We start from the raw sequence: 27,961 nt of genomic DNA, 5'->3' as shown, positions 1-27,961 counted from the left end.
TACCCCGGATGGTTAGAGGAGCAGCAGGCGCCATTTTGGCTGGAAATCATTCAGAAAGCGATGCGGTGACGGAAGATAATTTTATTTTACAATTACATACAAGAAAGGATGTGAGAACTTATATAATCAACGGAGGGACAGCGCCCCCATCTGCTGAAATAAAAAACACAAAGTAAGCAGCCCACCTGCATGTGGGGAAACAAAGTAAAAATAACCCCAAAGCTAAGTGCCCGCCGTCCAGCTCCTGCCCCTGGTGGTGTCGCTCCCGGCAGGAACCTCGCGGCTCTCGCTTTAGATCTGGAAGAAATGCGCTAATTATTATCCAGCAGGAAAGAAGACGCCGCTCGCTCAGTCCCATCGAGTTTATAGTCCAATAATCCCCACGTATTCTGCTTGGCAATGTAAGGAGCCGGCCTGCTGCGGGGACAGACCGGTCGAGATCAGCTGGGGAGCACTGATTTCGAGGCTTTATCTTCATTTCTTCTTGGGGCCCATTTCGAGGGGTTTTCCAATATCCTTCCCGCGTAGCTTGAGACCTAACAGACAAGGATAAGAAAGGTATTAGGGGGTTCATGAGATTGTCCCATTAAAGACACTTAGCCCCTTCTGCCATGCCTTTAAAGGGATTCTACCATGAAAACCTTTTTCTTTGTGGATAAGACATCGGAATAGCCTTTAGAAAGTCTATTCGTCTCTTACCTTTAGATGTGATCTCCGCCACACTGTTCCTTAGAAATACCGATTTGTACCGATATGCAAATTAGTGGTGGCGGAAATGTGATGGGGGCGGGCCAACTGCTGCACGAGAACAGGCTCCAGCGACACCTTCAGCTGGATCCTCCCCTTCTTTCGTCGTCTTCCTTTGGTGTCACCTCCGACGCCTGCGCAGTTGGCTCTGCCAATGAGACACTAGTAGAGCCGACTGCGCATGCCGGCCGGCGGCCATAGTTCCAAGGCCGCAATTGCGCACATGCGCAGTCTGCTCTACTAGTGTCTCATTGGCAGAGCCAACTGCGCAGGCGTCGGAGGTGACACCAAAGGAAGACGACGAAAGAAGGGGAAGATCCAGCCGAAGATAGAGGCGTCCCTGAAGTGTGTTCTCGAGCAGCAGTGGGCCCGCCCCCATCGCTGCGAGTGAACTAATTTGCATACTGTTAAAAACCAGTATTTCTAAGGAACGGCGCAGCGGAGATCACGTCTAAAGGTAAGAGACGAATAGCCTTTCTAATGGCTATTCCGACGTCTTATCCTCAAAGAAAAAGGGTTTTAATGGTAGAATCCCTTTAATACAGCAAGAGGCCAAAAGGATTTTCCAGCCACTGTATAATGTGGGCACTGTGGTACTGCAGTTCTGGACCGGCTGGCCACTGTAGGGTCTCGGGGCATCAGACCCCTACTCAGTGGGTGCTGTGGATAGGTCACAGTATTAACTGGGGACTGGAAAACTCCTTCAACAACTCTAAGGCTGGGGCCACACACCAAGAACAAGCTAAAGATATTCTGCAGATTCTCCCACCGGCCAGCGCAGCCGAACACAACCAAACCTGGAGATTGTCTGCTGCTTGTTCTTGGCGTGTGGGTTAGCCACTGGTGTGCTCTCTGGGGTGAACCGGCTATGATCAGACACTGTGGCCCCAGTCTGGGGGGGGGGGGGGGAACTACAATAAGCGATGGATCCCACACAGCTCTATGTCACACATCTGCAGGTAGGTCATATAGTATCAGGCGGCTCCTGCACCGTACCATGTCACACGTCTGCAGGTAGGTCATATAGTATCAGCAGCTCCTGCACCGCCCCATGTCACACATCTGCAGGTAGGTCATATAGTATCAGGCGGCTCCTGCACCATCCCATGTCACACATCTGCAGGTAGGTCATATAGTATCAGGCAGCTCCTGCACCGCCCCATGTCACACATCTGCAGGTAGGTCATACAGTATCAGGCAGCTCCTGCACCGCCCCATGACACACATCTGCAGGTAGGTCATACAGTATCAGGCAGCTCCTGCACCGTCCCATGTCACACATCTGCAGGTAGGTCATATAGTATCAGGCGGCTCCTGCACCGTACCATGTCACACGTCTGCAGGTAGGTCATATAGTATCAGCAGCTCCTGCACCGCCCCATGTCACACATCTGCAGGTAGGTCATATAGTATCAGGCGGCTCCTGCACCATCCCATGTCACACATCTGTAGGTAGGTCATATAGTATCAGGCGGCTCCTGCACCGTACCATGTCACACATCTGCAGGTAGGTCATATAGTATCAGGCAGTTCCTGCACTGCCCCATGTCACACATCTGCAGGTAGGTCATATAGTATCAGGCGGCTCCTGCACCGTACCATGTCACACGTCTGCAGGTAGGTCATATAGTATCAGCAGCTCCTGCACCGCCCCATGTCACACGTCTGCAGGTAGGTCATATAGTATCAGGCGGCTCCTGCACCGTACCATGTCACACGTCTGCAGGTAGGTCATATAGTATCAGCAGCTCCTGCACCGCCCCATGTCACACATCTGCAGGTAGGTCATATAGTATCAGGCGGCTCCTGCACCGTCCCATGTCACACATCTGCAGGTAGGTCATATAGTATCAGGAAGCTCCTGCACCGCCCCATGTCACACATCTGCAGGTAGGTCATATAGTATCAGCAGCTCCTGCACCGCCCCATGTCACACATCTGCAGGTAGGTCATATAGTATCAGGCGGCTCCTGCACCATCCCATGTCACACGTCTGCAGGTAGGTCATATAGTATCAGCAGCTCCTGCACCATCCCATGTCACACATCTGCAGGTAGGTCATATAGTATCAGGCAGCTCCTGCACCGCCCCATGTCACACATCTGCAGGTAGGTCATATAGTATCAGGCAGCTCCTGCACCGCCCCATGTCACACGTCTGCAGGTAGGTCATATAGTATCAGCAGTTCCTGCACCGCCCCATGTCACACATCTGCAGGTAGGTCATATAGTATCAGCAGCTCCTGCACCACCCCATGTCACACATCTGCAGGTAGGTCATATAGTATCAGGCGGCTCCTGCACCATCCCATGTCACACGTCTGCAGGTAGGTCATATAGTATCAGCAGCTCCTGCACCGCCCCATGTCACACATCTGCAGGTAGGTCATATAGTATCAGCAGCTCCTGCACCGCCCCATGTCACACGTCTGCAGGTAGGTCATATAGTATCAGGCGGCTCCTGCACCATCCCATGTCACACGTCTGCAGGTAGGTCATATAGTATCAGCAGCTCCTGCACCGCCCCATGTCACACATCTGCAGGTAGGTCATATAGTATCAGCAGCTCCTGCACCGTCCCTTGTCACACGTCTGCAGGTAGGTCATATAGTATCAGCAGCTCCTGCACCGTCCCTTGTCACACGTCTGCAGGTAGGTCATATAGTATCAGCAGCTCCTGCACCGCCCCATGTCACACATCTGCAGGTAGGTCATATAGTATCAGGCAGCTCCTGCACCGCCCCATGTCACACGTCTGCAGGTAGGTCATATAGTATCAGCAGTTCCTGCACCGCCCCATGTCACACATCTGCAGGTAGGTCATATAGTATCAGCAGCTCCTGCACCACCCCATGTCACACATCTGCAGGTAGGTCATATAGTATCAGGCGGCTCCTGCACCATCCCATGTCACACGTCTGCAGGTAGGTCATATAGTATCAGCAGCTCCTGCACCGCCCCATGTCACACATCTGCAGGTAGGTCATATAGTATCAGCAGCTCCTGCACCGCCCCATGTCACACATCTGCAGGTAGGTCATATAGTATCAGGCAGCTCCTGCACCGCCCCATGTCACACGTCTGCAGGTAGGTCATATAGTATCAGGCGGCTCCTGCACCATCCCATGTCACACGTCTGCAGGTAGGTCATATAGTATCAGCAGCTCCTGCACCGCCCCATGTCACACATCTGCAGGTAGGTCATATAGTATCAGCAGCTCCTGCACCGTCCCTTGTCACACGTCTGCAGGTAGGTCATATAGTATCAGCAGCTCCTGCACCGTCCCTTGTCACACGTCTGCAGGTAGGTCATATAGTATCAGCAGCTCCTGCACCGCCCCATGTCACACATCTGCAGGTAGGTCATATAGTATCAGGCAGCTCCTGCACCGCCCCATGTCACACGTCTGCAGGTAGGTCATATAGTATCAGCAGCTCCTGCACCATCCCATGTCACACATCTGCAGGTAGGTCATATAGTATCAGCAGCTCCTGCACCATCCCATGTCACACGTCTGCAGGTAGGTCATATAGTATCAGCAGCTCCTGCACCGCCCCATGTCACACATCTGCAGGTAGGTCATATAGTATCAGGCGGCTCCTGCGCCGCCCCGTGTCACACATCTGGACAGGTGTACGCCTGCAGGTAGTTTGGCTCATTTCTGTCACTTACCGATCGCTCGCTCGATCTTCCCCATGACTTGGTTGCTCGGAATTGCTTTCCCGGTTTCGTAGTCGGCGATCACCTGCGGCTTCTCATTTATTTTCTGTGAGCAAGAAAAAAAGGAGACCAAACCCTGTTAGGGGTGACAAATAACGACCCCACAATCCCAAACAATGCTATAGGATTCTAAACCCGCTGGGAAACTAACACAGAGGAGAAAGGGGTGCAGCTCCCCCAAATTCACAGACATGTGGCTCCCTCGCCAGGAAGAACGGGTCAGGGGAGGACAACGCCAAGCGTTTTCCTTGGTTTCCCACCTTGCTCTGTTTTATGTCCAGAACTTCCTGCCCCCTTCTGACCAAACCAAAGGATTCTGGGCTAGTTCTGAGTCTAAATTGGAGCCCCAGGACATTCCACTGCCGCCTCCTGCCCCCGCCCTGTACTATGGTGGTGAATTATTACTAACATACCCCATTTCTTCTGCTCCCATAGTAACTACCTGGGAACATGGGAGACCAGATGGAACTGACCCGGGTGCTGGTTCTGATCACATGACCAAGAGTCAGAAACAGCTGAAATAGAAGCTCAGGGATAGCGAGGAAGTCCCGGGATAATCCCTTAAAGAGGACCTGTCATGGTCCGGGGCACAGGCAGTTCTATATACTGCTGAATTCAGCGCGAGGTCGGCTTTCCTGATCTGTGCCCCGGGTAAAGAGCTATCGGTCCCGGTACCATAACATGTACCATGACAGGTCCTCTTTAATATGGGACATTCTAGGACACATCCATGTCCACTACTGATCCTGGGCCCGGCCTGAGCCCCCCGCTGCTTACTGTGGCCAGGTCCTTCTGTGTCAGGCCCTTGGACTGTCGGCCCTGCTGGATGACTTTGCCCACTTCTAGTGTCACTCTGTCATGGTGCAGCTCCTCTGTCTCTCTGTCCAGCTTGGCTGTGTTCTTTGTGATGACGTGCTGCTTGTTCTGTCCTGCAGACCCTGGAGGGACAGTAATAAAGAGGGGGGGTCATCACGGAGCGCTGCACGTCATGGGGAGCTCCTCAGCCCCTTCTTGTCTGCTGGCTCTATATACCGGGGTGTGGTATACAGGGGAGGGGGAGGGGATCCTGAGCTACAGGGCATATGGCAGCAATCAGGACCCCCTCAGGTTACGGTCTCATTATTGGGGGGTGATGATTATACTTTATATGACAATTTTCATTAAAAAGTTTAATATTTTTGCAGAGATCAGGAGTTATGATTTGCACCTTTTTACAAGCTGGTGTAGATTTCGGGGGAGGACGGAGGCCCCGGACCCTCTGAATCCTTCATAGATCACCCCCTTGTGATCTAGCAGACCAGTGCCTGACAGTATGGAGAGAATTCTACTTCTATAGGAGATCCCATATGGGGTAACCCCTCCCCCGCCTCGGTGAACTTACATTTTTTGGATGTCTCTAACTCTTCTCCTCTTCTCTGAGCTGCGATAACTGCCTGCAAGAGACAAAGACAAGAGACCTAAGTGACCCTTCATGGCTAAGCCTGGTAACCCCCAGAAAGGTCACCACCCCCTGCCCGCTGTACCGGCTTCTCACAGCAGAGGGCAGGCTTCTCCCCTACATAGCAATGAATATACAGCTGGCAGAGAACACCTCGCACTTGGGCTGAGTTTACACCTTCAGGATTTTGCAGCCAAAACTAAGTCCAGAGAACCCGGGTCAGGTCTTTATTTTCTATCAATGGATTAGAACCTGAAGATGTGAACACACCCCAAGAACAGTCACCAGTCGCGGCCACCCCTGTACCCGATGCCCGCCACACCTAGTGTGCACACGACCCAGTACCAGGGATTGTTTGCCCTTCGTCACGAGATCGACTTCTCCATTTGTCGTTCTACTGAAATAGAAACTGCAACGATGTGACGAAGCTGCAGAATTCCCCAGCAGGGAGTGCACAGGAGACGTCTATATATACATCATATACGTCTATATATACAGCGTCCTCCTAGATACAAGAGCCCGGTGACCAGAAAGGCTAAGACGTCTCCAAAACAATCGCACACAGCGAGGGAGACGATGTTCACACTGCTCGTTATCTGCGTTGGTCTCCTGATCTGTCCCCCATGCTGTACACTGCGGCTCTGCATGCTCCAGCTCAGCACTGAGTCAATGCGATTGGTCCAAATGGCCCTCAGTTCTCCAGCTCCTGGGAAACTACAACTGAGTGATGTTTACCTTGTACACGAGGGGGCGGCCCCAACCTCCCGGTGACTACCCAGAACACCACGGGGTGCAGAGAGGAGGGGCCATGGCTGGTCACATGACCTACAGTCTGAACTAACCTGGAAGCACAATGGTCAACATAGAAAGAACCTGGACAGGAAGTAAAAACAGTCCTGGAAAATCCCTTTAATTCAGGCGCCATAACAAGGCCGGTACAAGATCACTGTGTGAACGAGGGCTTAGTCAAACTGGTCAGGGGGGTGAAGGGGTTAATGGGTGTCAATCACAACATTAGGTCAGTTGGGGGGCGGGGTGTCCGGGGGCCACACACAGACTAGTGAGCCGGGGCCCCTGAGCTGAGGACACCCCACAATCCCCCCCAGGACCTGGTGACAACACATGCATTACCAATGAGGAGAACCAGAAGCTACAGAACCGCACGGACCCCCCATGCTGCCGGACGGAGGGAGAGCAGACAACACGTGACCCAGCAGCTGCCTCCGTGAAACCTGCTGGGAGTTGTAGTCCCGGAGCCTCCAGCCCGTACCTGCTTGGACTTAGCCTGCGCGGCGGTCGGGCCCTTCTTCCGCAGCACGGTCACCGTGTCCCAGTCGCTCTCCGCCATGTCTCCGCTTCTCCCTTAGCAGACGCTTCACTAACAAGCCCCAACACAGCGCGACGACGGCCAGAGACAAGCCCCGCCCCTGCGCTCTCTCATTCCTTACCACAGCCGTCAATCTGGCAGAGGCCGGCGCTGATTGGTCGGATATAACCCGGCATCACCATTGGCTAAGCTCTGAGGAAAGATCTGGAAGGCTGGGACTTGGTACCAAGGAGAACGCTGATTGGCCACACGAGCCTAAAACACTTAGCGTTGATTGGCTGTCTGACCGTGAGTACTGATTGGATACCAAGTAAGGAGCTGGCTGATAATACTGACTTCTCATTGGCTGAGGTAATTGTCACTCTCACTGCCCATTGGCTGATGTAACAGACACATAAACAACATGTTAACCCTTTGCTCCCCGTGACGTCCGGCATGTTATTACACTGATGTAACCCGGAGTAATGAGGCCTGCGGACAGAGTAGGCGTAAATCCCGGGGCGGCCGCCAGGTGGCGCGCTGTCAGATGGCTGATTTGTGGGTATGACCCTCGCGGGGTGCCGTAGCCGCTCTGAGTAGTTTCTGCTGCTGCTGTACTACAAGTCCCAGAGTGCTCTGGAGGTTGTAGTGAGGGGGATGGGGATGTTGGTGAGGCTGAGCCCCGTATGGAGGAGCCTCAGAGCTGCTGCTCCTGCTCTCTGCCAAGGTAAGTGGCCATAACCTTCAGCCTGACCCTGGGGCACAAATTATAAATCATAGACTGGGGTCATGTGACTAATGTGCGACCGCTGTGACTTGAGTCATGTGACCTGCAGATCGCCATGTGACTAATGTATACATTCTGGTGTATGACAGGCGCCTGCCCCGGGTCCAGCCAGTCCTATCACACCCCAGCCGAGGACTATGGCGGTCTGTACCCGCACCATATTCCTACCAACACCCTGCAGAAGCTGCTGCTCTCCGCTGGCTCCGCCTTCATGTCCTTGTATGACCCCTATAGACACGGTAAGAATCTCCCTGATGGAGACCAGTGCGAGAAATCCATCTAAAACCAAAAAATACGACACCGTCTCGAATGAAAAATCCCCTACCGTTTTGCATCCGCAGCTCCTATGCATGGCTATGTGTCTCATGGTTACAGACTACAATCCTGTGTAGTCTGATCTTCCTGTCATCTCTTCTGCTATATGTACTGCGGCTCGGTATGACGGCAAGACCAGACTATACAGGGTTTGTTTGCAATCTGTAACCATAGATCTGCATAGGAGCTGTATACACAAAGTAGTTGCTTTTGTTTTAGGAGCAATAAGAGGATTATTTGCAAAATTGTACACACCCTGTGACAGTCTGACAGCTGGAAACCCCTCCCCCTTAAAGGAGAATTCCAGCTCTGCTCTGGGTATCAGATACAGGTGGGACAATGCTGAGAAGATTTCTGTCTCCGTCCTCCAGATATGATCGCTGTTCTCGGGGAAACCACCGGCACCCTGGCTCTGCAGAATCTGCGTGAGAAAATGAGCAAAGACCCCGAGGGGAAGCACATCCTGCAGTAAGTCATCTCCTCAATACAACAACCAATAACATTAGTTACATTGTATCTTCTTATGCTCCAGTCACATCCAGAGCTGCATTCTGAGGTCTGCACATAGGCTATGTGTTAGCCCTGGGAACTGTACAGTAGTCTGATCTTCCACAAAGCCGTGCAGCGGAGTATAGGGCGTTATGGATGCTAGCCCAAGCGACTACTAGAATTGTCAATGCAGCTTTGGATGTGACTGGAGAATATAAACAAAAGTTTGTCTTTTTTTCTGTAGAGATCTGTATACTAAAATGATTACACGAGATTAACCCTTTAGTGTCCAACTACTGACGTTTATTAGGCATAATGGGGATTTGTTTTATGGCGTTTCCCTGCAGGGAGCGGCCCCGTATCCGGATGTCTAATCTGGATATTGAGAGGTTTAGAGAGTTGCCTGACGGGACATTCGGCAGAGAATACGTCAGATTCTTAGATGTCAATGTAAGTGTTGTCACGTATACAATATATCATAGGAGGACTATACTCCAGTCACAGCCAAAGCATTAGCAGCCAGTGGATTTGATTCTCACTGTTTCCTCTGATTTCTTCCCCTTCTGCAGCACGTCACACCCGACACCCGCATGCCGGTGAAATTTGTCGATGATGAGGAGCTGGCGTATGTGGCTCAGCGATACCGAGAAGTCCACGATCTCATGCACACCTTGCTGGGGATGCCAACGAACATGCTGGGTGAGAGCACAGACCTGGGGGTCAGCAGGGGGGATGGGACATTGACACTCCTCACTGATTCCATTGTGTTCTCCCTACAGGGGAAGTTGTAGTCAAGTGGTTTGAAGCGGTGCAGACGGGGCTCCCCATGTGCATGCTGGGAGCTGTATTTGGACCCCTACGCCTCAGTACCAGGTAGGGTGGATGGGTCTCTGCAGCTGTGCTTTGAGGGTCTCCCCCATTTCACAACCTCCGCTGTTAGTGAATATAAATGTATCCTGACTATTCACAGCTGAAGGTTTGTTACAGTTGTATCCTCTCTAGTAGCTGTACAAATCTCTCCTGCTCTGATAGTTTGGTACAATGTATCAGTCTAGAGTCCACACTTACCCTCTGGCCTTGTGAATTACTTAGGAGGAAGAAGAAGTTGGTTCAGCTGGTCCCCTGGGCGGTGCAGAGTGGGCGCAGTGCCCGTTGCGTTCTGAATATTTACTACGAGAGGAGATGGGATCAGACGGTGGAGTCCCTGAGAGAAGAGATTGGGATCCTGCCCCTGCCCGCCATCAAGGTCTGACGGTTTCCATCATAGGACTGGCCTGGTCAGTGACTGCAGTGCAGCCTGGGTATATAGAGGAAGTGCAGTATGGTGTGTGCAAATATACGATAAAGAAAAACCGATCGTCTCAATCTTATATTTAATTTATATGATACTTTCTTATTGATTAAATTCTGTAATTGGGGAAATAAATATTTTTGTATGAAAGTTTCTGGAGCTTTCTGTGCGTTTATAATACTCGCCATTGTGATCTGTCTGCATTGCTGGAAGCCGCGCACTGTTATTATGGGATTATTCCTGCACAGGAGCAGCGCCATCTGGTGGCAGCACACAGACATGGCACCTCAGCAGGAGGTGCTCATCTAATATTGTGAAATCCTGTGCTTTTCAGCCAAGTATCGTGCCTGCGGTCAGTGCTCAGGTGATGGAGTCTGTATAGGCCGGGATTAGCGCACACCATCTGCTCTGATCCAGGTCTTCAGATTATATTCAGTCACTGCAGGGGGACGCTAGACTGCACATATGACATTTCTTTATACTATAGCATGTGGTGCACCATTCGCTCTCATACTGCTACATAAACTGACAGGTTTGCAACTCAGGAACTTGGGAAAGCTGGGTGGCAGCTGCAATGGCAGCCATATTGTTTGTTTCTCAGCTTTCCCAGAAATCAGTATAACTAATAACTGAATGCAGGTTGTAACTGCTCGACAGAAGATGCAGATTCTGGGTTTACACTGGAGCTCTTGTTTTTATGGGGAGACATTTGTTCTGTTTTCCATCTTCATTATGTGATGCAGATTTTAGTAAGAGCCCTCCTTGGTTTCAGCTTTGCACACATGGAAAGTTCACCTTCGGACATTACCTCCACCTCTGAGTCACCTTTGTTACTGTAATAACAGGTTACAGCAGCTGTTGGCGCCAATCTTGACACCTGACCTCATGGATCCCTGCCACAGATTGGGGGTGGTAAGTGCTAGGTTACAGTGACGCAATGTGAAATGATAGCAATGCTGGTTCCAGTTCATGGGGTCTTACAGTCAGTGGTGGAGTCAAAGGTGAACAAAGCTTCAGTTGGTGAGGGTCGGACCTTTAGAGATGCAGGCTCCAGCCCATGGTCTTATATTCAGTGGTGGGGTCAGACCCTGAGAGGTGAATGCTGCTGGTTCCAGCCTCTGGCCCTAGAGTCAGTGGTAAGGTCGGATCCTCAGCTTCCAGCCTATGGTCAATGGTGGGGTCGGACCGTCTGCAGGATGCTCATAGGTGCAGGTGGAAGTCTAAATGTCACTCCGGAGTCTCCAATTAGGACATGAAGATCCTTCTGATACTTTCCAGAAAAAGATTCTTTTCTCCTGAAAAATAGAACAAATCCTTTTATCTTTCCCCTTGTTTTTAACCCTTTGTTTGGTCGTTATTTTCTGCGGGTGCTGTGGATCTTATTCTTGCTTTTACTTATGGGTTAAAAATATCTTAGAAACACCTGTAATTCTGGACGTCATCCCCGTGAAAGCACAAGAGCTTGGCTGTTGGATCTTATGGGAGGTCATACGTCATGTGCAACTGCCCCTAAACCCCCATCTTCCACTGTTATACAGAATTGCACCTGCTGACACATCAGAGGTCAGAAATCTGCTCTAAACCTTTGTAAACACAATTCTTGGCTCCTTGAGAATATATTCACACTCAGCAGATTTATTGCAAACATTTCTGCACCAGTCCTTATATCTGAATATATTGGGCAGAAATCCAGGTTTAGCTGCTCACCCAATCCCCTTCACGTAGGTGATTATACCCTTACTCGTCTGACACGTGATAAGCTACAACCAAGCAGCAGGTCTCAGGGATCTCGGCTCCTACCTCTGTCCTCGGAGTGACTCTACCGACTTTGCTTCTGTGCTTTTTAGGCCTTGTAGTGATGACAATTCTGAACGGAGGTGAGACCAGGAGTGACGTCTGTCATGGAGGTGACCTGTAGAGAGGAATATGGAGACTATAGGTCACTGGTCACCAACCTGTGACTTTCCTGCTGTCCTAGGACTATAAGGATATGTTGAATTATCTAGGACTGTTCCATGAAATCTACAACAGCTCACAATTCGTATAGTCCTGTGCACCAGTTTTCTGATACAAATTATAATGCGTGAGTCAGCCCATCGAGTCCTCGCCCTAATCCACCCACTCCATCATGCTCCGCCTACTTTTAATCAGAGAGGTGGGAAAAAGGGTAAGGCCCCATACATACCACTGTAGGGTCCATAAAAAAAAACAGAACACATGGCATTTGTGCTTCATCTGTATTGGTCATGAACTCCATTGTTGGAGTAGACGGACTAAGCCCCAAAAGCGGACAGGTATAGAACTTCATGTTTTCAGCTCAGACCTATGGTCGCACCCATATCCGTAAAGACTATGGCTGTGTGTACGAGGCCATAGTAATGAAGGGTCCCTATCTATCCATTATTATAGATGTGTAATATCTGATAGCACACGGGCCAAGGACATAGTTCTTTGTATGGAGTCGAAGACCTGCATGCACCAACCAATAAGTGTCCATACACTCTGCCCAATGACTCACCAGTACCACGGGACTGAAGGCTACCTCTGCGGACTAGGCTCTTGGACACATTAGGCAGGTTTGCTGAGGCTGCTTCAGTTGAAGACAACAAGCACGTGGCAGAAAATTTGCACTGTTTTTTCTCTCCGCTTTCTAAGGCTTCTGTGAAGTCCCAAGCATTGACATTCAGGCTCCGGTGTCTGTAGCGTACGATGGGATCTGCCCAGATCATAGCAAGAGAGGCCATGAATAAATGAGGCTATTAGTGATCAGCCATGGTGGCTAGTGCTGTGCAGATGCCTCACCTCGCACCGGCTGTAAGGTTTTCTTCTGGTTTGAACATCTGTCTCTATCCGACCCCCTGTGACACTCCTGGAGGCTGCAGATGAGGCAGACATTACACAATCAGTTTGGTATCTGTATCCAGTTAATGGCAGTATATGGAGAACTACAGATCACAGGAAGATCTTTCTAATATATGTTCTATTGAAATACAAACCTACCCTGGGTGTCCGGGCCCCTCTGACAGGGCCGGCCTGATGAGCTCACTCTCAGTTTTGGCCCTGGTGTTTAGCAGATATTCCGGCTCCAGGCTGCAGAGAGAAGCGATAGGTGTCAGTCTGAAGCCCAGCGTGCCTGGTGGCTTTTTGGTGTCGGGCGATGAGCAGGATTGTGCAGAAGTGTCCGGGGTCTTCATAGGAATCTGCTTAGATGACTGCAAAATCAGAAAACATTACATTCATCTACTATTCATAGAATCTTTAATAACTTTATTAATTTGTATACACTTTTTTTTACCCCAGTCACATCCAAAGTTGCACAAAAGATGCCTTAGTAGGACGCTGCTGCACTGCATTCTGGGAGATGTTACCGACCTCCTAGAATACTATGCAAAAGAACACAGTATGTGTGTCCACATCAGCAGAATTTTGAATGCAGCTCTGGATATGAGGGAATCTGTTCTCTACCTTTGGGTAGACGGCAGCAGGAGTCCTCCCTGGAGACAAATCTGGCTTCTTTTCACCGCCATTTTCGGTTTGTTCAAACCCTTTTCTGCTTTCTTTCCTGCTTGTCTGTCCTGCAGTTATGTTGCTGGGGGAGGGGGGCTGCTCATAGCAAATGTAAAAAGAAATAGGTGAGAGGGGCCTCCCGATAAAACCCATGATAAACCCTGGTAGGGCGTCAGGTATCTTGCGGAGGCAGCACCTGTACCTGGCTTGTAGATGGCTGACCGCTCACAGGGCTGTCACTGGAGTCTGATATCAAGGATACATCAGAGTTTCTCCTGGGCGGAGACAGTTATATATTATACAGCCTGCAGGGTTAGAATGACCAGCGTCACACTCATTGTCATTGTCACTTACCGTGTTCTGGTGGAGAGGACTTTGTTGTCTCTTTTGGACTTGCTGACCTGCCTGCTCATGACCAGCCGCACACTCGGGGTTTTAGTCAGAGAGTTTCTCCTCGATGGTTCAGTCCGTGGCAACTTTTCGATTTGATCTGTTGCCTCTGTGGTGGGTGAACTGGCCGTCTGGCGGGGGCCCGCAGTTTGGCTTCTATCAAAAAATATAGAGGATTAGATAGATTAGAAGCAACGGTGCCCCCTCCCCCCTACTCACTGTATCGTTTTGTCATCATCACAGAACATTTAGTCTATTTTTACCTTTTCATCTGAAATATATTGGTGATATCTGGAAACCATCAGCAAGTTGCTGCTGACAGATCTATTGTTCTATAGCACTTACTCACTACACATATATATATATATATATATATATATATATATATATATATATATATATATGAGCTGCTGCTCCGATGTTAGGTCCAACAGCCATAATTAGACAAGAATAAAGCTCTGCCAGTTGTAGTCCTCCTGCTTGCTGATGGTTTCCAGCACAAAATATATTTTTTTTTTCTGCACTAAATAGAAGGAAAATAGCAAATCTAGTCATGGCTTTAAAGAGATAGATTGACATTTCCCTTCACATTGTACCAGCGAATGTAAATAATAACCTGCATTGGCCATGGAGCACTTTAGTCTCCCGAAATATCCTGTGAAGCCCCTCGGTGGGATCATTATTACGGTCTTTTCCAGATCGCTGTATAATCCTCACAGCCTTATGGAGACTTATTCATAAAGTGGATGTGAGAGGATTATACTCAGCCAGATTACCGATTCCTGAGTGAGAACCAGCACAGGACTATATAACAGACATGAGACTATGGCAGTATATTAAAGGCATTGTCCTATTTTGTCTCTCAAAAATAAGTTTATTCCACTACTGGGATCCCCACTGTAATCTGCATAAGAATTTTGCAGGTGTTCAATTTCCCTACAGCACCCCTGCAGGGGATAAAAAGTATTACCCTGTGTGCATTAAAATTAATGGGCTGTTCTTGTCATACATGGACATAGTCTCTGTAGCTGCCCCTGGCTCTGTGGTAACGCCCTCTTATGCTAGAATATGGAATTTGTATTATATATTATATATCTGTGTACGTACTTGTTCAGATTGCTATATTCGTCCTTGGCGGTTCGCTTGGTGACAGGGCGGCTTTCGAAGCGACCTTCACTGGTGATTGCGCAGATGGTACAGGAGTACTCAGTGCTGGGTGTGAGGCGTCGTGCCGTGTACGACCGCTCAGTGCCTAGATACACAGACTTCCCATTCATGCTCAGTTCATAATTGAAAAACCTACCGAAAGGATCTTTGGGCCCTTCCCAAGTAATGAACATTTCGCTCCGACCGATGACGTAAATGGTGAGTTTGTCTGGAGCGTGGTCTCCTCTGTCCATTGTTCTAGTGACCAAGGAGACTCTAGGACTGTGGCCTCTTGAGTTACAGGCACATACACTGAAGGTATAACTTGTGGAGGGGGCTAGGCTGCCCACCAGGCAGGTCAGGTCAGATGTCGTCTCCACCAGGAGGTCCTCTCTGTACACCACATACTTCAGACCGGTGCCGCAGTCAGTTGGGGGACTCCATGATAACTTCACCTTTGTGGCCGTACGTCCGACGACTTGAAAGTCTGTGGGGCAGCTGGGCAGGGGATCCTCCACGGTCATCAGGGTGATAGGACTGACCGGGCTACGGTCCCCTTCGGTCTCCATGACTATACTAAGATGATGGTGACCGGGTTTGCAGTGAGGAATGACATAGGAGAATGAAGGTCCATGGTATATGATCTGCTCACCATCATACAAGCTGTGGATAGAGACACGTGAACTATGGATAGGACTGTATTTGCCATGTGGTGGGTCGAACAGGACATAAGACGAGGTCGGGGAGGTTTGTTGTGAGATATGGGGGTATTAGATCCACATAAAATATAAGTTTTACTTAGTAATGTGGGAAATACAGCACATCCTATTCTCCAGTCACTTACAAAGCTGCATTCAAACTGTTCTGGATCCCTAATAAAGTGCATGGTGTTCTCTCAGAATGTTTTGATTTAGCTTGGGATGTGATCGGAGTATAAAGGAAAAGCAGCTTTGGATGTTACTGGAGCATAAGATCATAAAATGGAAGTATTTGCAGATTTCCTCGGCATGTAGGGTTAGACCAGGGGTAGGGAACGTGCGGGTCTCCAGCTGTTGCAAAACTACAACTCCCAGCATGCATACTTGCTCTACTGTTCTTGGAACTCCCATGGAAGTGAATGGAGCATGTTGGGAGTTGTAGTTTCACAGCAGCTGGAGAGCCGAAGGTTCCCTACCATGAGGTTAGACCAGGGGTCCGGAACCTTTGGTTCTCCAGCTGCTGTGAAACTACAACTCCCAGCATGCTCCATTCACTTCCATGGGAGTTCCCAGAACAGTAGAGCAAGTATGCATGCTGGGAGTTGTAGTTTTGCAACAGCTGGAGAGCCGTACGTTCCCTACCCCTGGGTTAGACCATAGAATGTGTTCAGAAGTGTATTTTTCTGACCTGTACGTGACAGTGAGGCCGCTGTGTGCTCTGTGCTCCTTCCAGGCCACCATTACTGATCCAGACTCCAGGATCTTCACTGTGGGAGGAGCGGGCTGCGGGAGACGCTGCAGATTCCGTAACGTGGCCTCCACCTCCTGCAGCAGCTCATCTCCGGCTGTGAATGATGCTGCAATCGTCTGGCGAGATTGAAAGGTCACATGATTGGTGCAATATTCAGAAGGCGATGCCCGAATCCCCAATATATACCGCACGCTGATCACTGGGATCTCATATTCTACACGTCTGGACAGATTTTGAGCATTTTGATCTCCCTGCTTCAGTGTTGCTCAGATAACACTTCCTGCAAGGCTCCTGCACTTTTGAGTCAAATTATAGGAGTAAAATAATAATTATATCATTATTATACAGCTGTCAGTCCACATTATGGGATTGCTATTTATGCCCATGCTATACTTTAAGGATGAGAAGGAGAAGAGGATTGGCGTCACAATCCATTACAGGCCGCCAGAGTCATTGTCTGGGTCCTCCGGTGATACCATTGTCTTTTCTCTTGAAATAACCATGACAGTCGTCTCCCTGGTAATGCGTCAGCGTCCACCATTAAACTCATCGCTGTCCAATCAAGGATTCCTGGTGACTGCGCAGTTACCAGTAAAGTATTTATTGGGGGGGGTCTCTCCATGGAAACAAGAGAGACAGCAGTGAATGTGTCGCGGTGGACACTGAGCGATGATATATGTATGTGCAATGGGGGGCAGCAGAGTCGCGGGGGGGGGGGCATTCCTTGTTAAGTCATCTGCAAAAATGTCATATTGTGATAAATGGAAACGAGTTGTCCGTTCTGCTCAGAGCCCTACGGGATGATGTAGAAGGTCAATACACAGGACTCGGGCCTGCCATAGAGTGGAGAAGGGGCTCACTATTAGCCATTTGCCTAAAATAAAGCGCTTCCTTCTACGTAGGAGTCTGCTGAGCAGTATCATGCTGAATAATAGACCTCACACAGATGGCTGCAAATTCACTCACCATTTATTAATCTCACACCCCTTGGGAACTCTAACTGCATCCCTATTTGACTGAGCAGTATCACGTGACACCATTTTGCTCTGTTGATTGGCTGATATTGCTCATAAAGGGGAGGAGCATGTGGAGACAAGTGATTTTCCGGCCCTGAGGCCAGGGCTACACGGTGACTTGTAGTAGGACCAGAGGTCGCAATGTCGTCCTGCTACTCCTTCACGCAAATGAATGGAGTCATAATATGACACAGGGTCACAGTCATTCATTTACATTGGTGAAGGAGTCGCAGGGTGACATGGCAGATCCCTAGTCTCAGGACTGGGGTCACGGTGTATCCTAGTGGGCATAATTGAGATTCTGTTTCTTGGGTACAATCTTGCCCTTTTGGTTCAGCAATGGAAAACGTTATAAATGGGAAAAGTCCTGATAGAAGTAAAAACGGGATGTCTGGCATTAGAATAGAATGGCTGGTTCCTCCCAAAACAGCTCCACACCTGTCTGCTGTCTGTATGTGGTATTACAAAGTGGCCCAGTTTCCTTTAAAGGGGTTTTCCAGGACTTTTAAACTATATCTGTGGGGGGGGGGGGGGGGTCTGACACCCAGGACCTGTCTTTCAACTGGTTGGAGTAGCAGCGGCGTCCCCTGAATGCATTTGCGTCACATTCATCGGTCACGTGGCCAAATGAATCGGTGGAGCTGTGATACCAAGTACAGATACTACACAATGTACAGAAGAGGCCGTGGCATTCACCCAAACACTGCAGCCTCTTCAATGATAGGCTGGGGTTCCGGTGTCAGACCCATGATGGTCTTTAATGGATGACCAATCTACCCTAAGGATACACCATTAATTATGTAGCCTGTAAACCCCCTTTAATAAAGCTTAGTTGCAATACCAGACACAACCTGTGGGTAAATGTGGCGCTGTTGTCCATGTTTTGTGCATGATGACAGGACACTTACTTTCAGAGTGGCCTCAAGTGTTTGGTGCTGCCGTAATCTCACAACTCCTGAGGGAAACTTAGATATTCCTTTAACGGTTCTATAAAGAGAATATTTATCGTGAACATCTGTCAGTGACTTAACAAGAAGATCAAGTGGTACGAATAAAAAAAAGTATGAAGAGTCCGGAGTCCCATCATATAGCCCACTACTGTGCTTATTCTCTAACACATCCTAGACATAGGGGCTTCTACACCCAAAAATAGGATTAGGAATATCCAATGAACACTAAACCAATGTCTGACAGTCTGGTTATAGGAATATATCAGATTGCTCGAGTGCACAGCAACCAGACGATCACAGATTATACTGGTCCTCAGGCAGAATTGTCACAAAAGACACAACCAAATTTCCATGAGGGTACATTTAGGTGGAGAACCCTTTTACAGTAAAATCCCCCCCTAATGTCCCTGTTGGTTGGAAAGCTTTCAGGTCCTGGATAATAACTGGTTAAAGTTTCGGTCAGGCATCAGATTCCCCTTCAGTCTTTGGGTTGGCAATTAAACATTTCAACATTTGCAAAATTGTGGCGTAATTTTGGCGTCAGATCCGGTGGCGAAGCCTGGTCACAGCTCCATGTAATGGGTCATTGTGAGGTGAAACTTTACCCACCTGACAACCCGCCAGGACTAAACAAAGGGAAACCCAAGAACTTACATGGCAGCGAACCAGCAGGAGTCCTGCTCCTGGGACTGCAGGAGGCAGCAGAGCGTGTCCAGGACTTGAGGGAAGTGGTGGCTCTTCAGAATGTACTGGTGGCCGGCTTGGCTAGTCGCTAGGCACGTCAGGGCAAAGCAAGCGTTTCTGCTGCCACCTGCATCTCCTCCAGACATCATTGCCTCCAGTGCACAAATCTGGACTTATCAAGGGAAGACATGACTTATAGGATACACTGCAGTGGAGGAAACAGCGACAGATCTATTCCTGAGGGTACAGACAGCATGGAGAACACCCCCACCCTGAGTGACCCCCAACATGCTGATCATGACACAGTCCTACATGGGGGCCAGAGCAATGACACTTGGCGTACAGGACAACGACAGGCTGACACTCGGGGTACGGGATAATGACACTGACACTCGGGGTACAGGACAACGACAGGCTGACACTCGGGGTACAGGATAATGACAGGCTGACACTTGGGGTACAGGATAATGACAGGCTGACACTTGGGGTACAGGATAATGACAGGCTGATACTTGGGGTACAGGATAATGACAAGCTGACACTCAGGGTACAGGACAACGACAGGCTGACATTTGGGGTACAGGATAATGACAGGCTGACATTTGGGGTACAGGATAATGGCAGGCTGACACTCGGGGTACAGGAGAACGACAGGCTGTCACTTGGGGGTACAGAATAGTGTCAGCATGACACTCGGAGGTACAGGACAGTGACACATTGCTGACATTTAGGGGACAGGATAATTAAATCCTGTCACTAGGGGTAGGATAATGAGCAAGGGCACACTGACACTTGATATGTAACAGGACAATGATATGTGAATTTGTAATTGTGTGGTTGGGCCCTCACCATGTGGTTGGCTTCCTTTAAGGCCAGCACTCGTCTCCTCCCTGTGTCTGTGTCGCACAGACGTCCAAGAGTAAATGCTGCATTGAGCCCACAGCCTAGAAGAGAAGATTCATCACTGTGGACCATGACTAGAGTTATTTGAGGATCTTCTGCCATCTACGTCCATGATGTAGCAGACACATAGGATAGTATGGGATCAAATCTGACAGATACCTAAATACCAATATGATCTGGGAGGTCTTCCTCAGGGCCCCCCTCCTCCTGCTCACCTGCCTCATCCACATGGAGGGATGTGATGATCTTCTGTAATATCATGTCAGATTTTGGATGCTCCAGGAGCCGTGCACACCCCTCCTGGCACATCGAGATGCGGGCAAGCACCAGGGCGCAGTTACTGGCAGTCCAGTCATTCGGAGAATCCAATAGTTTGGTGATGCTCTCTATGAGTAAGTCAGAGTCTGGAGAAGAGAGAAGCCAGCGACGGCCATGACTGTTCTCTGCCTGGAGGGATAAAAGTGAGGTGCACAATGACTAATGTGAGATATTACAGAGATATTAATACTGCCACTAAACTGTATATATATACACTATGCTAATGTAGGGGTCTGAGTCTTCAATAGTGAGCGCAGCTCTGGAGTATAATACAGGATAAGTAATGTAATGTATGTACACAGTGACTGCACCAGCAGAATAGTGAGCGCAGCTCTGGAGTATAATACAGGATAAGTAATGTAATGTATGTACACAGTGACTGTACCAGCAGAATAGTGAGCGCAGCTCTGGAGTATAATACAGGATAAGTAATGTAATGTATGTACACAGTGACTGCACCAGCAGAATAGTGAGTGCAGCTCTGGAGTATAATACAGGATAAGTAATGTAATATATGTACACAGTGACTGCACCAGCAGAATAGTGAGCACAGCTCTGGAGTATAATACAGGATAAGTAATGTAATGTATGTACACAGTGACTGCACCAGCAGAATAGTGAGCGCAGCTCTGGAGTATAATACAGGATAAGTAATGTAATGTATGTAAACAGTGACTGCACCAGCAGAATAGTGAGTGCAGCTCTGGAGTATAATACAGGATAAGTATTGTAATGTCTGTACACAGTGACTGCACCAGCAGAATAGTGAGTGCAGCTCTGGAGTATAATACAGGATAAGTAATGTAATGTATGTACACAGTGACTGCACCAGCAGAATAGTGAGTGCAGCTCTGGAGTATAATATAGAATGTAAAAGAATCAGACAAGTTAATCTCTCACCAGTGTTCCCAGAGCACCAGCAGCGTTCATTACAGATTCTGGATCATCCCACAGTAGCATAGCTCCCAGTCCTTCCAGCAGATCCCAGTCTGTCGCTCTTTCTGCCAAGTTCACCAACATGACAGCGACTCCCGGGTCTTCTGCCACCGTGCCAAGAATGTAGGCAACATTACTGCAGAGCCTGCAATAACAGAAGTCATATTACAGTGATCTGTATCTGATACAGTACCATCTTATACCCATTGAATAGTGCCATCGAATCCTATTAATATTATAAATGTGAAAGTTTGTGAGTTTGGATGTTTGTGGGTTTGGATGTTTGTTCCTCAATCACGCAAAACCCGCTCGATCGATTTGGCTGAAAGTTTCCACAAACATAGTTAATACACCCGATTGCACAATAGGCTACTTTTCGTCACAACAGCGCACATACGTTTGTGCCAGGACCCCCACAAAACCCAAACTCACACCACCATCTCTGCAATCTCACACACTTTGGACCATAGAAAGCCACAAAATTCATATTGCCCTCTACAGCCTCGCCCCTAACCCCACACAATCACATATACATATACGTTACCACTTTGCCCCTCCCCTTAACTATACTCCAGGAGGTTCTCTTTAACGCTCCGGAGCAGCCATGTTTGCCGACCCCCACCGCTCTGACAATCCGCAACACCGCCCACCCATGTCAATACCCCTAGGCGTCTAATAAATGCAAAAAAAAGTTTTTAAAAAAAAAGTAAAAAACATACAAAAACAAATAAAAAGGATTAAAAATTCAAATCACCCCCCTTTCCCTACAACACATATAAAAGTAGTTAAAAACTGTGAAAAACATACATGTTAGGTATCCCCGCGTCTGAAATCGCCCGCTCTACAAAGCTATACAAATATTTTTCCTGTTCGGTAAACGCCGTAGCGGGAAAAATGGTCAAAAGTGCCAAACCGCCGTTTTTTCACTCTTTTGATTCTGATAAAAATTTGAATAAAAAGTGATCAAAGCAATAACATTTCCCGAAAATGGTAGAACTAAAAAGTACACCCGACCCCGCAAAAAAAGACGCCCTATACATCCCCGTACATGCACGTATAAAAAAGTTACGGCTGTCAGAATATGACGACTTTTCAAAAAAAAATGTTTTAACACAGTTTTGGATTTTTTTAAGGGGTCAAAATGTAAATAAAACCATAGAAATTTGGTATCCCCAGCATTGTAACGAAACACAGAATACAGGGGACATGTCATTTTGGTTGCACAGTGAACGCCGTAAAACCAAAGCCCCTAAGAAAGTCGCAGAAATGTATTTTTTTGTCAAATCCACCCCATTCAGAATTTTTTCCCTGCTTCCCAGTACATTATATAGAATAAATAGTGGCGGCATCATGAAGAAAAATTTGTCCCAAGAAAAATTAAGACCTCATATGGCTCTGGGAGCGGAGAAATAAAAAAGTTATGGGGTTTAGAAGGAGGGGAGTCAAAAATGAAAAACCAAAATCAAAAAATGCCATCGATGGGAAAGGGTTAACTTCAAATACTTCTGTCCCAAAGTCACTATGTAAAGTTTCTCACAACACCGTATATATAGCAGCTCTAATACAAAGTAACTTCAACACAAAAGTCTCACGTATTCTCTGAATTACATCAAAAACAAGATACAAAGTTACATTTCATATCCCATACCTTATACACAGTACGAAAACCTTACCCGCGCCTGTATATACCCACTGCTACAATCACCACAGACGAAGTCGCGGGTACCAGCTAGTACCTATATAATAGTGCCAATCATTACCAGTTGTCAGGATGGGAGTGGTAGAACACCAGGCGCCCTTGTTCCTGCACAGCACTAGGGTCCCTGTATCACCTACTTTGTGTTTCAGGGGTGCCACTATTATTGCTCGGCCACATATATAGGTATATGGTATAGTTAACCCTCTTGATCCCACAGCCCTGTTGGCTGGCGCAGAGAGGAGAGACTCTTGGTAAACAACATAGAGCCAGCTCTGCTCGCCAGTTACTGGGGTAACACTCTGTAAGCAAACGTAGACTTGTGGAGCCAGGAATGGAGAGGCGCCAGCAGATCTGCAAAGCACGTGGAGTACAGTGAGGCGGCCAGGGTCAGCCATGTAAACAGGCAGATAAGAGGCTGAAAGGAGTATTTTCCAGCACAATTACTGGGAATTTGCAGAGAGCGGCACTAATCCCTGACTCGCTCCATAGTAAAACATAATGAGGGGCTTGTGACACAAAGTAGCGCTGGTTTAATGAGGGCTCAGGCCTCCGCCCCACACTGGCAAAAAACTGCTGCAAAATAGGATGAATGTCACTGCGGGTCACGATCCATTGTAATCCTCGCAGAGAATACTTTGTATTAAAGGGATTGTGGCAACATTTAGGGCCCCTTAAAGCGAAGGACCCATGCTGTGGAAATGCAACGTTTTTGGTTGTAGCAGAAACGCAGCGGAAAAAAAAAAAAAAAGTTTAATTTTACAGTCCTGCAAAGCAAATGAGATTTTCTTTAATATCATCCTCACATTGCAAAAACTGGCGTAAAACAGTTTCCACGTTTTCATTATGCGTTTTTGCCTTGGGCTATACTCAGACAAAGACAAACCTGAATTAAAACAGCTGTTTTTATGGATGTGGCCGCCATTATTGTGGAATTTTAAAGATGGCGGCCAGCAAAAAGAAAGTATGTGCTCCTTTCCTCCTAGCACCATCTCCATTTAAGCCGCCATGACGCCTTGTTATGGAGCAGTGGGCAAGCACGACGTAGTTTACATCTCTCCATGTTTACTTGGCCGCGATTGTTACTTAACCTACAATTTATTTTGGGCTTGGTTGCTGAGGATCTGTCATGCTTCTTAAGGGATGTGTTTACCCTGCGGATATATTCTGTTGAGCCTGGCTATTATGCTATGATCCCCAGCCAAAGGCCCGGGCCGCAGCAGAGTCTGTCCCCTCCTTGAGTACACTCCACCTGCTGCTTGTTTGATATGTGTATCAGGAGCACAATCTGTGTTAACACCACTAATGTCCTCCCTGGGGCTTGTCTAATGCTTTAACTTGACATGATCAGCCCTGGAATAAGAGCCCTAATGTTAATGTTTTGACAGAGCTAGCAATACAGAGATGTGTGTGCCGTCAGGCAGCTTATTGGCATTGAGTGAGTGCTTTGTAATAGCCATGACGTCCAGAGGCGGCTGTAACTGTATAACAGGACGGAATTATCTGAGACGTGTTCTTGGACTAAATTATCAAAATATTAGGCAACGATCTGCCCCGGATGCCAAACAGGAGTGCACTGTGAAAGATATACAATGTTGTTCAAAAGGTTTAGGCAAATGTGGTGGTGGTGGTGGGAGGAATTGCTGCAAAGTAAGAATGCTTTCAGAAATAGAAGGGTTAATAGTTTATTTTTGTAAATCTAAATCCCATCAATATTTGGTGTGACCTTTGCCCTTTGCCTTCCATTCCCTTTTCTGGGTACTCAGCAGGGAGGTTGTTCCTGCCGCCATCTTGACGAACTAAGCACAGATCTAATATGGATGTTGCTTGCTCAAATCCTTCTGTCTCTTCATGTCATCCCAGACAGACTGGATGATGTTGAGATCAGGGAGCCGGATCATCACTTCCAGGGCTCCACTTCCTCCAAAGGGCAGAGGTCATACCAAATATTGATGGGATTTACATTTACACCAATACCCCTTCTATTTCTGAACGCACGCTTACTCTGCCTAAAACTTTTCTACAGCACTGTACTAGCAACTTGGTCAGCCTCTCTGCTACACATCGGTCACTGTATAGCATCTATATGTTCACTGTGTGCCACTTTCACCTGTACATTATTCCAGAATTATTACTCTCCTCCCTTTATACATGGAGTTGGTACCACTTACCGTACATTAGCTGTGTGCAGGAATTTGCACAGGGCTGCCAAGTACTGATCACACTGCGGGTCCTTTAGTAAAGTTTCCAGCAGCTCCTCGCACTGACTCTGCACTTCGCTCATCAATAGAGCCACACATTCCTGCACCTCATCCGGTAATGGCGAGAGGAGCCGGGGCAATAGGCCGTCCATGACACAAGTCTCAACTGCTGGCTCTTCTGTCACCATAGGAGCCTGCTGGACAAACAGAGTAGACAGGCCTAGATGTTAATGGGGACCTCCACCCCCAGTACACAACCCCCCACCCCGTTACACTACATCTTTATTACTAAACAGTTAGGCCGTCATAGACCCACCTGTGTTCCAGGATAGTTATAGTGTCTTATTTAAAGTGATGCTCTACAACTTGCCACCACCTCAGTGCCCGGGCATATGCAGGTAGAAGATAGCCTCCTGGATGTCTATGGCGATATATTACAGTAACACAGCCCTGTGCATAAGGTTTTATGATGGGGACTGCGTCTCTCCAGCTGGGAGTTGTAGTCTCAAAACAGCTATGGGCTGTAGACCACTAATAGACAGTGATAAAGATACCACTTGATATCTATATAAATTTCATTTACACTTTTAGGATATTGGATTTACCAATATAGGTAAGTGAACGTGCTCACTCGAGTTATGGTTAAAAAGGTAAGTATTTTATTTTATTTAGGAAGGATGAAGCGTTTCGGGGTTTTTAGAGTATCAGAGGACACTCTACCCCTTCTTCAGATCTGAGGGATGGTATATGACCCAAGGATTTTTGGTGAATTCATTGTATTAGGCGCCACCACCACAGAACACAGGAAACCTCAGGTTAGTAGCTTGTCTCCACTTTTAGCCACCACACAGTGCTTGTAACTCAGATTCCACCATCAGAAGCAGGAAACACTGTTAGGGTATGTGGACACCATAGATTTTTCATGCAGATTCTGCTCCGAAACCTTTCCAATTAAAATCTGCATTGCTGTTTGTATGGCCTGATCACTTATCAAAGTTGATTCCTTGTGGACACTACGGCAACTCACCTACATTCTAGATCTAGAGCTGAAAACCCATGGCAGAAATCCTAGGCTCAGTCATGGATTGCTGCACTGTAGTCCATGGCAGATGTAAAAATCAGCCATGTACGATGTCAGTATCTGTTTCTCTAAGAACGTGTTCACATGCAACAGATTTCATTGACAGGGAATTAACCCCATTCATATGAACTGGTCTGTAATAGAAGCCAGCACGGGGATTTCTGTAAGTACAATTAAGATGAATGGAATAGAGTACTCTGTGAAATGTCTGCAACAAAATCTGCATTTTATGAGCGCAACCTTAGATCCTTCATCACAGAGTTCCTGGTTTTTGCAGTAAGTATTGGTCCTCCTGCCGCTTTCTTTCAGGCGTATCCCCAATGTAATTCTATGTGACTTTATAGTTGGTATCTTATTACATGTTTTGGGAGATTTATTATTACAAGAGAAAAGAAACGCAAAATAATTAAAGAAAATGTTAAATATAAAAAAAGAGCAAAACCAAACAATGACAGTAAATAACTGGGATGTGCACAGCAATCCCCGACTGGCCATCTCATATCCATCACTGGTATATTACTTAGGCTATGTTCACACAGATGGATACGCTGCAGAATGTCCATGACAGAACTGGGGGTAGAAAATCTGCAGCATTCACAGTAGAATTAACACACTGCAGATTTTTACAGAATATTTCACCTTTTTCTATGAGCTGGATGAAATCTAAAAGAAATCTGCAACAAATGCAAAGAGTTTGACACAGATTTGCCCTTAAAATCCATCAAGTGCTAGTTGTAGCTGAGCCCCTGATGTGGATTCATATAAAGGTAGAGGAAACGCCTCATGGGTGGGCTCTGCTAAATTCTGTTGAGAAATCTGGTGAAAATCATCAAAACTTCTGGATTTTTGGGTGTTGAATTACAGGAATGTCAATATCTGGACTACAACAGCGACTTGTATGGTAAGGAGGAGGTTATGTGATGTAGGAGACCTGTAGAGATCTCTCACCTGTCTCATCTCCTCGTCTGACCTGAATAGATGTCTTACCTGTCTCCACTCCTTGTCCTGACCTGAGGAGATGTCTCGTCTCACCTCTCCTTGTCCTTGTATGACCTGAATAGATGTCTTATCTGTCTCCTCTCCTTGTCCTGATCTGAGGGGATGTCTCACCTGTCTCTTCTCCTTCTCTTGAGCGACAGACGTCTTCTGGCTTCCTTGCACTGTTGTGACTGTTTGGTTTTCCTGCAGGGATAAATAAGATTACTGTGAGCCCCTCCAATCAGCAGTGAGGCCCGTCCTCCAGGAGGCAGGGAGTAGCCTGCGGTTACTGTGTACTCACTATACACAGCCTGGCTAGTTGAGCTGCCCTCCTGCCCTCCATGGGACTCCCATCGCAGCAGTAACTTACCTCAGCCCCGTTATGAAGCAATGTCATGCAGGTAGATGTCCCTCCGTATATTCCTCATTCCTCTTGTATCCACTTAGAACTCAAAGAACTGCACTAAAAACTGCTGTGTGTGAAACCAGCCATAACCCCTACAATCCAAGTCCATAAGTGGTACTCCTAAAATCCCTGCATAAGTCCATAAGTGGTACTTACTTAGTAAAAGGGGGATCCTCACCACAGACACATACAGCAAACTCCCAGGAC

The 27,961-nt window shown here is 47.8% G+C and overlaps 3 protein-coding genes across 3 annotated transcripts; 1 reads left to right on the top strand and 2 right to left on the bottom strand.

The window, feature by feature from the left end:
* Positions 1-215: 215 nt before the first annotated feature.
* EDF1 (endothelial differentiation related factor 1) lies at positions 216-7,331 on the bottom strand. Its single transcript, XM_075260133.1, has 5 exons — positions 7,176-7,331; positions 5,849-5,900; positions 5,245-5,405; positions 4,420-4,513; positions 216-536 (listed from the first exon to the last, which is right to left on the bottom strand). The coding sequence occupies exons 1-5, from the start codon at positions 7,251-7,253 to the stop codon at positions 475-477; spliced, it is 447 nt and encodes a 148-aa protein (XP_075116234.1). The 5' UTR covers positions 7,254-7,331; the 3' UTR covers positions 216-474.
* Positions 7,332-7,636: 305 nt separating this feature from the next.
* Positions 7,637-10,217, top strand: COQ4 (coenzyme Q4). The gene is made up of 7 exons (XM_075260132.1): positions 7,637-7,938; positions 8,088-8,237; positions 8,685-8,781; positions 9,150-9,252; positions 9,372-9,501; positions 9,582-9,675; positions 9,895-10,217. Exons 1-7 carry the CDS (start codon positions 7,869-7,871, stop codon positions 10,052-10,054), a joined length of 804 nt encoding a protein of 267 aa, XP_075116233.1. The 5' UTR covers positions 7,637-7,868; the 3' UTR covers positions 10,055-10,217.
* A 950-nt stretch (positions 10,218-11,167) lies between these two features.
* Positions 11,168-27,745, bottom strand: LOC142184751 (uncharacterized). The gene is made up of 18 exons (XM_075259812.1): positions 27,719-27,745; positions 27,481-27,552; positions 25,260-25,486; positions 21,357-21,537; positions 20,354-20,585; positions 20,085-20,179; positions 19,206-19,402; positions 18,510-18,588; positions 16,523-16,701; positions 15,098-15,799; positions 13,955-14,146; positions 13,803-13,875; positions 13,559-13,696; positions 13,094-13,305; positions 12,896-12,969; positions 12,612-12,809; positions 11,894-12,005; positions 11,168-11,388 (listed from the first exon to the last, which is right to left on the bottom strand). The coding sequence occupies exons 1-18, from the start codon at positions 27,743-27,745 to the stop codon at positions 11,262-11,264; spliced, it is 3,117 nt and encodes a 1,038-aa protein (XP_075115913.1). The 3' UTR covers positions 11,168-11,261.
* Between the last annotated feature and the right edge of the window lie 216 nt (positions 27,746-27,961).

The sequence above is a fragment of the Leptodactylus fuscus genome, chromosome 11, assembly GCF_031893055.1.
Source record: "Leptodactylus fuscus isolate aLepFus1 chromosome 11, aLepFus1.hap2, whole genome shotgun sequence".
Taxonomy (NCBI): Eukaryota; Metazoa; Chordata; class Amphibia; order Anura; family Leptodactylidae; genus Leptodactylus; species Leptodactylus fuscus.
This window is presented reverse-complemented; position numbering and strand designations above follow the sequence as displayed.

Bases quoted from the DNA above. Each gene is read 5' to 3' on its own strand.
- EDF1 (XM_075260133.1), bottom strand. From the start codon at position 7,253: ATGGCGGAGAGCGACTGGGACACGGTGACCGTGCTGCGGAAGAAGGGC. The intron at 4,514-5,244 runs GTAAGCAGCGGG...TCTTGCTCACAG, and splicing joins CACAGAAGGACCTGGCCACA to AAAATAAATGAGAAGCCGCA. The intron at 537-4,419 runs GTAAGTGACAGA...CTTGTCTGTTAG, and splicing joins GAAGATCGAGCGAGCGATCG to GTCTCAAGCTACGCGGGAAG.
- COQ4 (XM_075260132.1), top strand. From the start codon at position 7,869: ATGGGGATGTTGGTGAGGCTGAGCCCCGTATGGAGGAGCCTCAGAGCT. The intron at 8,238-8,684 runs GTAAGAATCTCC...TCCGTCCTCCAG, and splicing joins GTATGACCCCTATAGACACG to ATATGATCGCTGTTCTCGGG. The intron at 9,676-9,894 runs GTAGGGTGGATG...TGAATTACTTAG, and splicing joins CCCCTACGCCTCAGTACCAG to GAGGAAGAAGAAGTTGGTTC.
- LOC142184751 (XM_075259812.1), bottom strand. From the start codon at position 27,745: ATGACATTGCTTCATAACGGGGCTGAG. The intron at 14,147-15,097 runs GTACGTACACAG...ATTTTTTGATAG, and splicing joins GAATATAGCAATCTGAACAA to AAGCCAAACTGCGGGCCCCC. The intron at 13,876-13,954 runs GTAAGTGACAAT...GTCTCCGCCCAG, and splicing joins GTCCTCTCCACCAGAACACG to GAGAAACTCTGATGTATCCT.